Source organism: Carassius carassius, chromosome 34, assembly GCF_963082965.1.
Source record: "Carassius carassius chromosome 34, fCarCar2.1, whole genome shotgun sequence".
Taxonomy (NCBI): Eukaryota; Metazoa; Chordata; class Actinopteri; order Cypriniformes; family Cyprinidae; genus Carassius; species Carassius carassius.
The window spans coordinates 13026840-13040822 of record NC_081788.1 but is presented as its reverse complement, the minus strand read 5'-3'; the positions used below and the strand labels follow the sequence as shown (position 1 = coordinate 13040822).

At 38.0% G+C, this 13983-nt stretch overlaps 1 protein-coding gene across 7 annotated transcripts in view; it reads right to left on the bottom strand.

The window, feature by feature from the left end:
* LOC132114428 (GTPase-activating protein and VPS9 domain-containing protein 1-like) overlaps window positions 1–13983 on the bottom strand; it is a 53347-nt gene that overhangs the window by 29692 nt on the left and 9672 nt on the right. For all 7 annotated transcript variants that reach the window (XM_059522534.1, XM_059522537.1, XM_059522536.1 and 4 more), the window contains exon 2: window positions 694–898. In XM_059522534.1, coding sequence (XP_059378517.1) covers window positions 694–878 — 185 coding nt within the window. In that variant the 5' untranslated portion in view covers window positions 879–898. The remainder of the gene's footprint in view (window positions 1–693; window positions 899–13983) is intronic.

Genomic DNA, 13983 nt, shown 5'->3' with positions numbered 1-13983 from the left:
GTTTCAAGAAGTTCCTAGCATCACAGACTACCAGAGGTTTAAGAATTTTTGTGCAATTAGCAATTTTTAAAAAATAATAATAAATAAATAAAAAACAGAACTCGAACCAAACCATGTAAAAATCACTTAAATCAGTTTCTCTCCATCAGGTGAGGGCCTCAGGGCAACAAGAGGGCCTCAGCAAAATTATAATGGGGCCTCAAGTTGATTTATAAGAAGTCTAAATAATACTTTTAAAAAACTTTACTCCGTAAATCCCGAATGACAGAAAAAGTCATAAATTCATTGGTTAAAAAGAGTGGGAACCATGAAAACATTCAGCTCATAAAACTTCTAGAATTCTGACTAATAATATACAGAAACTAGAAGTGTAAGGTCTATGAAAAGTGTTCTGAACAATGGGGGGGGGGGGGTTAAAGGTTGAAAACCACTGCCATATTCAGCAATAGCTTAACCAGAAGTCTTAATTTACTCAGACTTGTGATGTTCCGAACCCATATGACTTAATTACTTTCATTCAACACAAAAATAGAACTTCCTCTCTCTTCCATATACTGAAAGTGAACAGGAATCCAGGATGTTATATGGGGAAAAAGTGAACATTCTTCAACATTTCTTTTTCTCATGAACCACAAAGAAAGAAACTCATGATGGTTTGGAACAACATGAGGGTGAGTAAACGACGACAAAAACCTAGTGAGGATGAGGCGGTCGAGGTTGATCCGTTGCTGTTTGGCGATCCAGGCTGCGCGACAGAGCCTCTCTGCTGTCTTTAGGACCTCGTTGTTGAGCCGCTGGATGAGTTGTTTCTCAGACGCCACATACAGCCGTTCCTGCTTCAGGTGGTGGGCCAGAGTGTGAATGTCTGGCTTCACCATCGTTCAGATGAGCCACGGCGCTGAAGATGGACAAAAGAACAAGCAAATTAGTGGCACTGCAGGAGAATTTACGACAGCATTATGTCAGCAGAGTATGATGTAAATACTGATATAAATTCAATACAAGAGAATATGAGCAACAAGAGCTGCATGGTATGATGTTTATGCCATGTCATTAATAGTTGACAATAGTTAATAAGTTTATTATATTGTGATCAATTTTAAAATAATTTAAATTGCATATTTATCAGAGACAATGAATATTGATCAAAACTAGGGGTGGGCGATATGGAAAAAATGTCATATGTTGTCTGAGCATTACAGCCAAACTAATTTCCCTACTATCTTTGCTACTATCAAATTCAATGTGGACCAGTAACTGTTTGGTTACCCACATTCTTCAAAATATCTTATTTTGTGTTCAGCACAAGAAAGCAATTAATACAGGTTTGAGACAACGTGACCGTAAATAATGACAAAAATGTGATTTTAGGGTGATCTATCCCTTGACAATAATGACAGTAGGCTGCATGTTTAATAGGCCTGCACGCATCTAATATACATGCACGTATAAGTTTTTCTCTCAACTGTTTACTTTAATTTTAGACATAACCAGCTGAGTCTACACGTAAATCTTGTGTGTTTTGACAGTATTAGCGCAAAAGATAACTTCAATAATCAGCCACTGTTTGACAGGTTTTAGCGTGCACGCTTCGGATGTATGCGGCTCTCAGAAAAATCACAGGTCAGACCAGCGCACCAGAGCTGCAGCTGATAGAATGTGCACTGTAGAACGATACTGTGATATTTCTTCAAAAACAGATCGTGGAGTTATTTTTATTAATTTTTACAATCAAAGATCATCATATCGCACACCCCTAATAAAAACACAACTGACTTCAGTTGGAGCAGACACCATAATTAATAAGAGATTTTTATTTAAAAAAAATGTTTTTTTAAAGGCTGTGAGTGATGGAAGTACAGTTAAAATTAAGCTAACGAATAAATCTGCTAGATATTTTGGAATGCCCACGAAAACTGAGTTTTCAAAAACAGTCCTTTCAATATGTCGTAGAGTATACTGTGTAAGTCATGTGAGTGAGTCAAGTCTAATTTTCCCAAACTGTGTTTAAGAGTCTGAGGGTTTCTTGTGAACTAAAACTCTGTATAAAGATCCATGTTAAAATGCATGTAAAAAAGCCTTTAAAAATATTATGACAGACTCTGTAAATTTTCATTCATGTCAAATAAAACTATTTTGGCTAAGGTTCTCTCGGCTGATTTTCCCTGCTGTCTCAGTTGTTCACAATTTTACAGGTTTCGTTCCTTCTGAAGTGTAGTGTCACTATACCCTCATTGTAACAGCTGGACAGCACATCTTACACATACTGTAGGATAAAAGCAAATGAGGCCTTTTTATGAAAGTAAAATCACTACATATAGAGTCAATAAACAGAGCTGCTGAATAGCTCAACTCCAACTGTGTGAGACAAATAATCATGCCTAAACAGGAAGACTGCTCTATTTCCTCTGAGATGAGAGATAACAGACCAATTTTAATACAGGGAACATGGACACGGACATAAAGAATAAGAAAATTACATGAATTTTATAATGTCCAAAGGGCATGCTTAAGTAAAGCATTTTTTTAATTACTTCCCCCTTTTACAGAGTCAGGCAACTACGCAATGTAGCATTTAACCTCATGAAACAGCCTTAAAAAGAAGCAAGTCATGAAATGCATCATTGCTGCTTATTTATTCTATGTGCAAAATGTATGTCATTTACAAAATGACAAATTATTCTATTGGTAAACACAGGCAGCACTGAGTATTAAGGATTATACAGCAGTAATCCATTGCTTAATCATGCAGTAATGTAATGTCAATGACAATGCAAAGACCACAGTAAATCTTTTAGACAGTATACTTCAACAGTCAAGCACTTGTGAGAAATGAAAAGAGATGTAGCACGCCATTTGCTCTTGGTCAACAATGTATTTTAGGACTGTACCCAGATCAAACTACATTTTCAACAGCAAATATAAACTCCACAATACATTAGTGAGATATAATGTACCGTCGATATAATGTGAATAAACCCAAAATAATACAGTGATGGACCAATCCAAGTGTTCCAGAGACTAGTGATGCACCGAAATGCAAATTCTGCGCCGAAACCGAAAATTTAGGATGCACTTGACCGAAAACCGAAACTGAAGCCGAAAATGGCTTCTTTTAAAAACGTATATTGCTTGGATTTAATGGATCTGAATTGAAAAATCACAATATAATAATCAAACTTTTATTAACAGTTACATAACAAAACATATAATATTTTTTACAATAAATATAAATAATAATTATTCTTCAAGTTTTATGTTCCATCAAATAAAATAGTTTTTTAAAAATTGTGCAAAAAAATCCACAATTTTGGAGATTTTTGCAGAACAAATGCTACATATTGGAACTTTGGTGTCCTCTCGTATAGGGCTGTCACTTTTGTGAAAAAAAAATCCTGTTTGATTTTTGAGACATAGGCAAAGTGTTCATTGAATCGTTAGTAAATTGCCTATATTTGGCGTTGGTCCGTTTTTCAACGCCAAATATAGACAAATCCACCGACAACTAAACAGGCATTAGGGCGAACGTAAAGAGGGCGCTTGAGACGCGCACAAGTCAGCAATGTGGACTGCCATAACATCAATGAAAAACATTACTGAAGGCTACATTGATATTATGCACTAATAGGCTCTGTGTGTGTGTGTGTGTGTGTGTGTGTGTCAGAACCTGCAGTTGCTGTGTGACGCGCGTTCGCTGCGAGCGTATAGTGACGAGCTGGACACGCTCCGAGAGAAGGCCGTTAAAATCGATTCCCTGTTTTCGTTTTCGAAACTTGTGTTGGTTGGTCCGATCGATTTTGCAGCTTTTGTGACAAGCTTTTTTTGATTGTGACAGCCCTTTGACATGCTTAATCTTTGATAGGCAGACGCGTGATAACAGCTCGATCGTGAGTGAAACCTAAGCGCTTGCGCACGGATGGGAGGGGCGGGTGACATTCATTTTCGGTTTACGTTTTCGGCTGTTTTTTTTTATTTCGGCCCGAAACCGATAATGCCATTTCGGCCGAAAATTTTTGCCGGCCGAAATTTCGGTCCACCCCTACCAGAGACATCTAATAATAATTATATGCAGGGCTCCAAACAAAAAAATCGAGGAAGGAGCCATTGGCTCCTATAAGAAAAAAACTTAGGTGCCAAATGATTTTTTTAGGTGCCACAGAATAAACATGTTTTATGCGTTTTATTTCAATTATTTATTTTACATTTTAACTTTTTAATCATACTGACGTGTTTATGTCTCATCTTTTCTTGACTTTATCAGCATTTTAATCCATCTTGTAGATGACCTGGGAATGAAGGTTCACTTAAAGTGGGAGCTAAATGTCTTTTCCAACTTGAAACATAGTCATGCGTTGTTTATTACACAAAATCTGTACCAATATCATGGACCATAAGCATTACTTGGCCCCTGAGTATAGTTTGGGGTCCTCCTCAATGCATCCTGTAAATGTTGTCATACTCTCTTAAAAATAAAGGTGCTTCATGATACCATAGAACAGACCTGGGCATATTACGGCCCGCGGGCCACATCCGGCCCTTTGTGTGTCCCTGTCCGGCCCCGGCCCAACATAGATTATAAAAATATCTATCGTATTTTCCGCACTATAAGGCGCACCGGATTATAAGGCGCATAGAATAGAAGATACTGCAGTCAAACTTGACGCGTCCGCATGAGCGCGAAGGTAATAAAAAAACTAATATCCGTCTGCTCGGGCAGATTCGTCTGAACAGCGCGCGCGCGCCTCTGCATCCGAAGATCTGTTTGGGGAGTTGCGCGGAATGCGCGCGCACTCAGCGGAGGCTCGTGCTCTGTTGCCAGGCGACAGTGAAGTTGAATAGCAACAAGTGGTGTTACCCTCAAAATGTCAGCACACGCTAAGAAAAGAAAAGTTGATAATGAATGTCGTGTTTTTAACAAGACATGGACTGCCAAGTACTTCTTCACAGAAATTAAAGGTAACGCTGTGTGCTTGATTTGCGGTACACAGGTCGCTGTGTTAAAAGATTACAATTTGAATCGGCACTACACGACTAAACACGAGGATAAATACAGAAATCTGTCTGAAAAAGAGCGCGCAAGTGTGTCTGATGCGTTGCTAGCAAAACTGCACACTCAACAAGGACTTTTTACAAAACTTTACACCACCAGAGAAGCAGCCGTTAGGACAAGTTATGTCATTTCTCACAAAATCGCCAGAAAAAGTAAGGCATTTTCGGACGGAGAGTTTATTAAGGAGTGCTTATTGGACTCGGTTGCACTGATGTGCCCGGAGAAAAAGGACGCGTTTGAGAACATCTCACTCTCCCGACGCACTGTGACGAGGCGGGTTGAGGACATCGGTGGAAACTTGGAGCTTCAGCTGAAGAACAGAGCTGCAGACTTTGACTGTTTTTCTCTGGCTTTGGACGAGAGCTGCGATGTGCGTGATACCACTCAGCTTCTCATCTTCTTACGTGGAATGACTGCAGACTTTCAAGTCACGGAGGAGCTGGCATCCATGCAGTCAATGAAAGGGACAACCACTGGTAATGACTTATTCAAAGAGGTAAATGAATGTTTGGACAAGTTAGGACTGAAATGGGAGAATCTGGCAGGTGTGACAACAGATGGTTGTCCAAATCTGACTGGGAAAAATGTCGGTCTTTTAAAGAGAATGCAGGATAAAGTGACAGAACTTAATCCTGTGCAGAAATTGACATTTTTGCATTGTATTATCCACCAGGAAGTGTTGTGTAAGACAGTGTAAAAGATGAACCATGTTGTTGATGCAGTAACTAAAACAGTTAACTTCATCAGAGCGAGAGCATTAAATCACAGACAATTTGTTGCTCTTTTGGAGGAAAATGAGATAGAACATGGTGACATCAGCTACCACTGCCCTGTCAGGTGGCTCAGCCTAGGCAAGGTACTGAAAAGTGTCTGGGACCCAATCAGAATGGAACTGATTGACCTGCAGTCTGACACACTTCTGGCAGAGCACTTCAGGTCAGCCTCACTGCTGGACTTTTATGCCTCCCTCAAAGAAGAGAACTTCCCACACCTGAGGAGGCATGCTCAGAGGATTCTAGTCCTCTTTGGATCTACTTATGTATGTGAACAGACATTCTCAGTGATGAAGTTCAACAAATCCAAACACAGATCTTCTATCACTGATGACCACCTCTCAGCTGTCCTTCGTATAGCCACCTCAGACATGCAGCCAGATTTCAGTGCCCTTGTTCAAGCCCAGAACAGACTGGATTATTCTCACTGAAAGGATAAAATGAGGAGGAAAACATTACAATTTATTACATGTCTATAAACATGCTGCCCTTGTTTAAGCCCAGAACTGACTGTGTTAATTGTACTGAAAAGGTAAAATGAGGAAGAAAACATTACAATTTATTACATGTCTATAAACATGTTGCCCTTGTTTAAGCCCAGAACTGACTGTGTTAATTGTACTGAAAAGGTAAAATGAGGAGGAAAACATTACAAGTTGCTGTGTTTATACATTTCTATAAACCTTTTGTTATTCTTTGTTTTTGAAGATTAACAAGTTCAAATTAAATTGCACTGATTCAGTGATTGTTTTTGTTTTATTTGACCTACGCACCACAATTTCACTTAGCCTAATATGAACAGAATTTTATTTTAGTTTTATTCTACTGATTACCAGTACCAGCTATTCATAATATATAATTAAGGGAATTGTACAATGGAAGAAAGCTGAGCAGAATTAAGTGTTATTGTTGGTGTGGCCCTCTGACACGATTCAGGTTTCTCATGTGGCCCCTTGTCAAAATTAATTGCCCACCCCTGCCATAGAAGAACCTTTTTTCCTGTCTAAATGGTTTCATAAAGAACCTTTAACATTTGAAGACAATAACAGATTATGAAAAGGTCAGAAAGAGATTGTTCTTCAAAGAGCCTTTGACTGAATGGTTTTTTGTGGAACCAAATTGTTCTGTGAAGAACCTTTTAAGCTCCTTTATTTTTAAGAGTGCATGTCTTTCACACTTTCAGTCTGTTTTTCTTAATTATTAAAATTAAATTTTATAGGAGGAGTTGAATCATGTAGACAACAGGTTAAGAAAAAAATATTAAATTTCAATAGCTCATAAATATAGCAAAATGCTCCTCTTTATAGTTATTTTTCTAGCTGACTGATGAGCTTATTGACACCGAAAGGTTACTGAGGTTAATATAACGTTGCAATGTTTACAAGCTTTACACGTTTTCCGCAGTTTGAAAGTGTTTTACTGTAGAATCTCTTATAAAATAGCCTACCTTTTGATGTTAATTCATGTTCATTATGTACTCTAGTAGTAGTAAAGAGCAAGGTATGATAGGTTCACGTGCTGCTTGAACTGAGGCACTACTCGCGATCGCGCCTGCCGCATTTTAGGCCGGTGACACACTGGCTGCGTGGCGTGAGCGTCGCGTGTCTGAAGCGTCCCAGAAGCGTGGCGGATTCTGTGTGTCTTTACACACCAGAAGCGTGCCTGGCGCGGCGCTGGCGCGCTGCTGCTGTAGAGGGAGACAGTTGACAGACCAGGCTCTTGTCTTCATGACAACAATATCAACTTTTTTTTTACACACCTACACCTACGCTTACTGATAAAGGACACCGTCAAAAGTATTGACGGCTAAATAGATTATGTTTGACAGGTGCAATATTTGAAAATCGATAATTATTTATTTATTTTTTAAATTACATTTATCTCTGAATTTATGCCAACCTATAGACTTTCAAATATCAAAATATCATGAATTCATATGTATTTGTGTACAAAATGACATAAAAACACATTTTCCTATTATATTTTGCCTGGAAACGCTTCCAACACGCGCGCGTGTCGCGGTAAAAATAGGCGTCGGTTCTATTTCTAGCATGCAGGCGTTTTCCGCGCGGCTCGAGCCGCGCCTGAGACAAGCGACTCAGGCAGGCAGTCTGCAAGCTCTAACCTGTTAACATGGGAGCCGAATTAAAAACTGACACGCCACGCGGCTGAGACGCTTGCGCCACGCATCCAGTGTGTCGCCGGCCTTATGGGCCGTTCACATGTCGCGTCTTTTGCGCGCTCAAGTACCAACGTTGAAAGCTCAGCCAAGATGCCAAGATGAAGGAACAGCTGATCATAGCTGTATATGGATAGCCATTTTTAAATAAATTTAGTAGCAGAGCTACTGCAAGCGATTTTTAGTGCTGCAAATTCATCTATCCTTTGCTGAAATTTACGTGTCTTCATGCAGAGAGCAGGTCATGGTTGCAAGAGCCCGAAGGCTTTTGGAAAAAAATCAGAAAGCGGCGCGCCTAGCGTTTTCCACGCGTTTTTAGGCGCGATATGTGAACGGCCCTTTAAAGAGCACCAAAACTGTATTTATTGTTTGAATTTTGTTATGAATTTGGAATAATTTTAAAGCTGATACTTTGTAAATTAAAAAGTAAAAAAACACAAAGCTTTTTGCGATTACTGGACGGCAAGTGCACTTCAAATAATGAAGTTCATGCATTAACAGAACACAGCTAAGATCTTAAGAAGAAGCCTTATGATTATAAACGAGAACTGTTAACGATATTACCAATTTCCACACAGATGACAGCTTTACCTGTTGTAGTTTGTTCAAGTTATGAACGAAATAGACGCTGTTTTTCTGCACTTTCTCTTCAAGTCTCCATCATTTCTCTCTCTCGCGCATTTATCAGGTGTGTGTCAGCGCTGCTGCGCGGCAGATGAGGACTGTTTAAAACTATTTTTCCCACTAAAACTTCGATGCGCATTCTCTCAATGCGCGAACATAACAAAAGATGTGAATGCAAAACAATCAGGAAAAAAGGCATTACATGCAATTTTTTTAAGAGATAGCATGTAAATACATAGGTCTAGTCGCCAGTGGCGACCTCAGCAAAAACTTCACTCGCATTTTAATATTTATGGTCGCAAATGCGACCGTTTTAGTCGCAGTTTGGAGCCCTGATATGTGTATATCAATCAGTGTTATTTTTGTTAATTATTTGTTCAAATATAAATATTAGGCTAGATGAAAATCTAAATTCATTCCAATAATTCATTTATTATTGGCAACAAAAAATTATACATAAACCCAAAATTTAAACCGAATGTATGAATAGATGGCATAAACTTCACAGAGTGTGAAGAACAAAAACTGATCAGCTTGGTTGAGAAACACTGTGCATATTGCAGCTGTAACTCATTTACAAAGCCTGGACTACCCTGACCTGACAGACACTTTCTGTTTTATGAATGGCCAAAAAAATCATTTGCAAATCGCATTAGGTCGCCTTTGCTTTCTCACATAAAGGAGGCATACAGTCAAACAGAAAACACACACCCATTTACTCTCGCTCTCACTCACACACACAAGTATTAATGTTCACAAGCAAACATTCAAACTAGAGGAAATGCAAAAAAATAATTTCTTGGATTGTTCCTCAGGCACAAAGAGGTCTTTAAGCATGGGTTACGCAGGAGAATGTGGGACGTAGAGCAGCCCAGAGATGCCCTTGATGGAGCCCGGACCACTGAGCATCCGTACAGCAGCCCACAAACATACAGCAGAATATCAGTACATCCGCTGAGGCTTCTTGTACCACTCAATCCTGAATTGGCTCAATCTCGTCATCCTGCCAAATAAAGCACATCACTGTGCTCACTTTTTGTGGTTGTTTTTTTGTGGCTGAATGCAGTAGTATGTGAAGATTTAGCCTTGGGGGCAGAGGGAAAAGACATCTATTAACTTACTTTCTTCTTAATTTCTGAGAATTTAAGTTAGTTGTAATGGCTTTCGAGCTTTGTGTGTCAATAAGCTTATAAATACTGCAGGGATGAGCTAGGTCACACTGAGTAAACATTAAATAAGCTTACAAAAGAAAAACTATGAAACAAATCAAATAACCACTAGGCCTTTTCTACTTACCTAAACGTTGCTTGGTCATCTGTTATCATATTAATGTACACAAACATTCAAAGTTAGGGGCTAGTAATATATTTTTTTCTTACAAATATATTTACAGATATTTAGACAAGTTACAAAAGTAACTTCTATTGTAAATTAATGTTGTTGTTTATAACTGACTTTATCATTTCAGGATATTAAATAAGAAACAGTTATTTTAAATTGTAATAATATTTTGCAATGTTTCTGATTTTACTGTATTTTTCACCAAATAAATTCAGCTTTGGTGAACATACACAGCAAATTTTAAAGAGTGGATTTAACTCCCTCAGAGTTAAAATTAACACTTGCCCATAGTATATATGGGAATCACTGGTAAAGTGTTAAATTAACACTTTTGAAAGAGTTAACATTATTAACACTCTGACAGTGTTAACCAACAAACTCTTAAGGTGTAAAATATTAACACCAGAATGGATGATGAGAACACCAAAGTTGGTGTTCAAAGTTAACACTCATGGATTAACTGGTCAACACTGCCCCAATGTTCAGGTGAAAATATATGAAAAAATAAACCCACAAAACAATAAAATGTTTACATATATTTATTTTATTAAAACATTGTAATTTTTTTCCTGCACCAAAATGTCTTCATTTTGAATGTTTCAATTCAAAACAATTCAAAATTAAAAAAAAATAATAATAATCAATGTAAAGAACATGGTCTTAAAACAATTAAACATCCAAATGTCAAAACAAAGACACAAAAAACATTCTTATTTGGTCCATATGTACTCTTAATGTCATAAGATTTATATTGCTGACATTTATCAGGTTAAAAAACACCATTCCATTCATTACCATAAATGCAGAATACATGTTAATGCTCACTAATCAAAGTCTGTGATGGTGTTTGGACCTCCTTGGAGAGAATAGTCTTTTTGTCTTCTCTAAACTTCTTTTTTTTCAGCAGGACAAGATGCGTTTCTCAGCAGTTTTCAGCCAAGCAAGATCCACTCCTATTTGCAGCATCACACACCTTCCCCTGTAAAATTGAAAAACCATTTATCAAAACTATTATCAGGTGAAATGTCAAATACAAGTATGAATTGCAATACAACAATAGTTCACCCAAAACTGAAGATTCTGTCATGTGTTTATCCTCATGTGGTTCTAAACCTGTATGACCTTCTGTCTTCTGAGGAACACAAAACATTATTTTTTTGAAAAATCTACAGACGAAATACATGGGACCACTCCCAATCCAGACAGAGTTTTATTAAAAATGTCCTGGCTCTTCCAAGCTTTATAATTGCAGTGGGTGGGTGTTTCTGTTGAACAGTCCAAAAGAAGTGAAATAAAGTGCATCATTCCATAATAAAATGTTTCTCTAGCTTGAACTAAGTGTTGTATGCAGAAGCCCTTCTGGGCGGAAGACGTAAGGATGTCGACGAAGCACATGCATGGTGAGAAGTGACGAACACTGAAGAGCGGAGGATGGAGCAAAAAAAAAAAACGCATTGATTCGCTACATGAGGCCTTTATTTACCCCCCCGTAGCCGTGTGAGGCACTGTTTATTACTACCTCAATACCACGACTGAGCTGCCCTTGAGCAAGGCACCGAACCCCCAACTGCTCCCCGGGCGCCACAGCGTAAATGATGCCCACTGCTCCGGGTGTGTGTTCACGGTGTGTGTGTGTGTGCACTTTGGATGGGTTAAATGCAGAGCACGAATTCTAAGTATGGGACATCATACTTGGCTGAATGTCATGTCACGTCATTAGGGGTGGATACATTTTATTGTACTTCTTTTGGACTGTTGAACAGAAACTCCCACCCACTGCCATTATAAATCTCGTAAGTGCCAGGATCATTTTTAATAAAACTCAGATTGGATTCATCTAAAAGAAGAAAGTCATATACACTGAGGTTGCCTTAAGGGTGAACAAATCACAAGCCAATTTTATTTGTTGGATGAACGAACCCTTTAACTTGTATTTTTGGTTGAACTATCCCTTTAAGGAAAATAATTTTAATTCACTGTAAATGTATTTTGTAAAAAGAAAGTCAGTCTTAATAGAAAATGGGTCTTCTAATGACAGAGACAAAGTCACAATTCCAAGTGCATACTGATCTCTCTGCGTTGAGGTTGGATGACTCCTATTAAAATGAATGCACATAAAAGGGACAGCACATAAATAACGGTCCAAACGTGTAATATATATGATGAAGAGAGTTTGAGTTTACTGAAAAGTGTTATTTTCAAATTAATGCACTCAAATCCAACATGAAAACTCAATTCATGCTTAATGAAATCACAAAAATTGGTCATGAGACACACAAGAACAATTTACTTATATTGCCATTTATATTTGAGCAGTTTTGCAGTGGTTTGATTTGACATTATGACGCGTTACATACTGTATTATAAATGAGGTAACGTTAAAAAAAAACTTCTGGCATTTCCTTTCACTTTCAGATTTCATCTGTTAAAATGTTTCGGATCATTTTGAAATGCACAACATATAACTATCGTCATAAAGTGATATTATTTTATAAAACACATATCGTAAAATAAATAAAACACTTACTTTTGGTGTTTTCCTTGTTAAGACCAATTTCCCCATCTGCTCCAGAGCATCGCGAGTGAAAGAAAATATCTCTGAGAAAAAGTTTAGGAGTGTAACATTACAGCAGATACGTTAGATATCACTATAAATAACATGATGTTATAAAACACATTTTAAATTAGGTAACGTTTAAAATGGTTAACTTACTTCTGGTGTTTCCCAGTGACCTCCGCATCTGCGCACTTCATAGCAATTCAAATCTGTGAGAAACGGTTAAGTTAGGCTTGTTCAGGTGTGCGGAGCAAATAAATATTGTCATATAGAAATATTATCTTATAAAATACATATCGTAAATGAGGTAAAACACTTAACTGTTACTACTTAAGTTAACTGTCGGTGTTTTCCTTGTTAAAACCAACTTCCCTGTCTACTTCGAATGGCTGGTGAAAGGAAATATCGCTCTGAGAAAAGGTTTAGGAGTGTACACCACATAAATATCACCTTAAATCAATGTGATGCTATAAAATACATATTTTAAATGAGATAAAAACACTTAACTTACTTTCGGATTTTCCCGTTTTGAAAAAAAGTCCTTGTCTGTTCCTCTTCGCGAGTGAAAGGAAATGTCTCTGAGAAACATTTAGGCGCATACAGCACATAAATATCGTTATAAAACGATATATTACAAAACATTTGTAAGTAAGACTAAAAACTTTATTTCGCTGTTTTACTTCCTTATGCACTTCGCATTGCGAGCAAAGAAAATGGCGTCTTGAAAAATATTTCAGACAGGTCAGGCTCGCACACGAGAAAATGTCCCGGATGTGTCTAATAACACTCAACAGTGTTAATGAGGGTTACGCTCCGTTTTCACACCACAAGAGGGGGCTGTTTACACTAGCTAGTGTTAATCATTTGAAATTCAACAGCACAACATTAACTCTTTACTCTGAAAGTCCTTAACACTGGGATTTCAACACTGGAGATTTTGATGTGTATGAAACTTTAATAATAGCAATTACCATATAAAGTGGGAAGTCGTGGCCTGGTGGTTAGAGAATCAGACTCCCAATCGAAGGGTTGTGGGTTCGAGTCCCGGGCCGGCAGGAATTGTGGGTGGGGGGAGTGCATGTACAATTCTCTCACCACCCTCAATACCACGACTGAGGTGCCCTTGAGCAAGGCACCGAACCCCCAACTTGAACTGGAAAGTTCAAGGAGATCAAAAAGATCAACAGAACATCGATGGATCTATATAAAAAAATAAATGTTTCTTATACAAAAAAAAAAAAAAAAAAACAGGCTAAGGGATGGTAAAAGCCACACTGACTGCCAATATCAGCAGCAATAAATACACAAGCAACTAAAACCGAGAGATCAGTCTACTTCCACTTTTTTCCAGATTTGGACTGCAGTCGATGCTGTTTTTAGCAACAATGACAAAAAAACACTTTCCTAAAGCATTGGGAACAGGAGGAAGGTCCTTTTTTCAGTTCCTTTATTCTGAAGA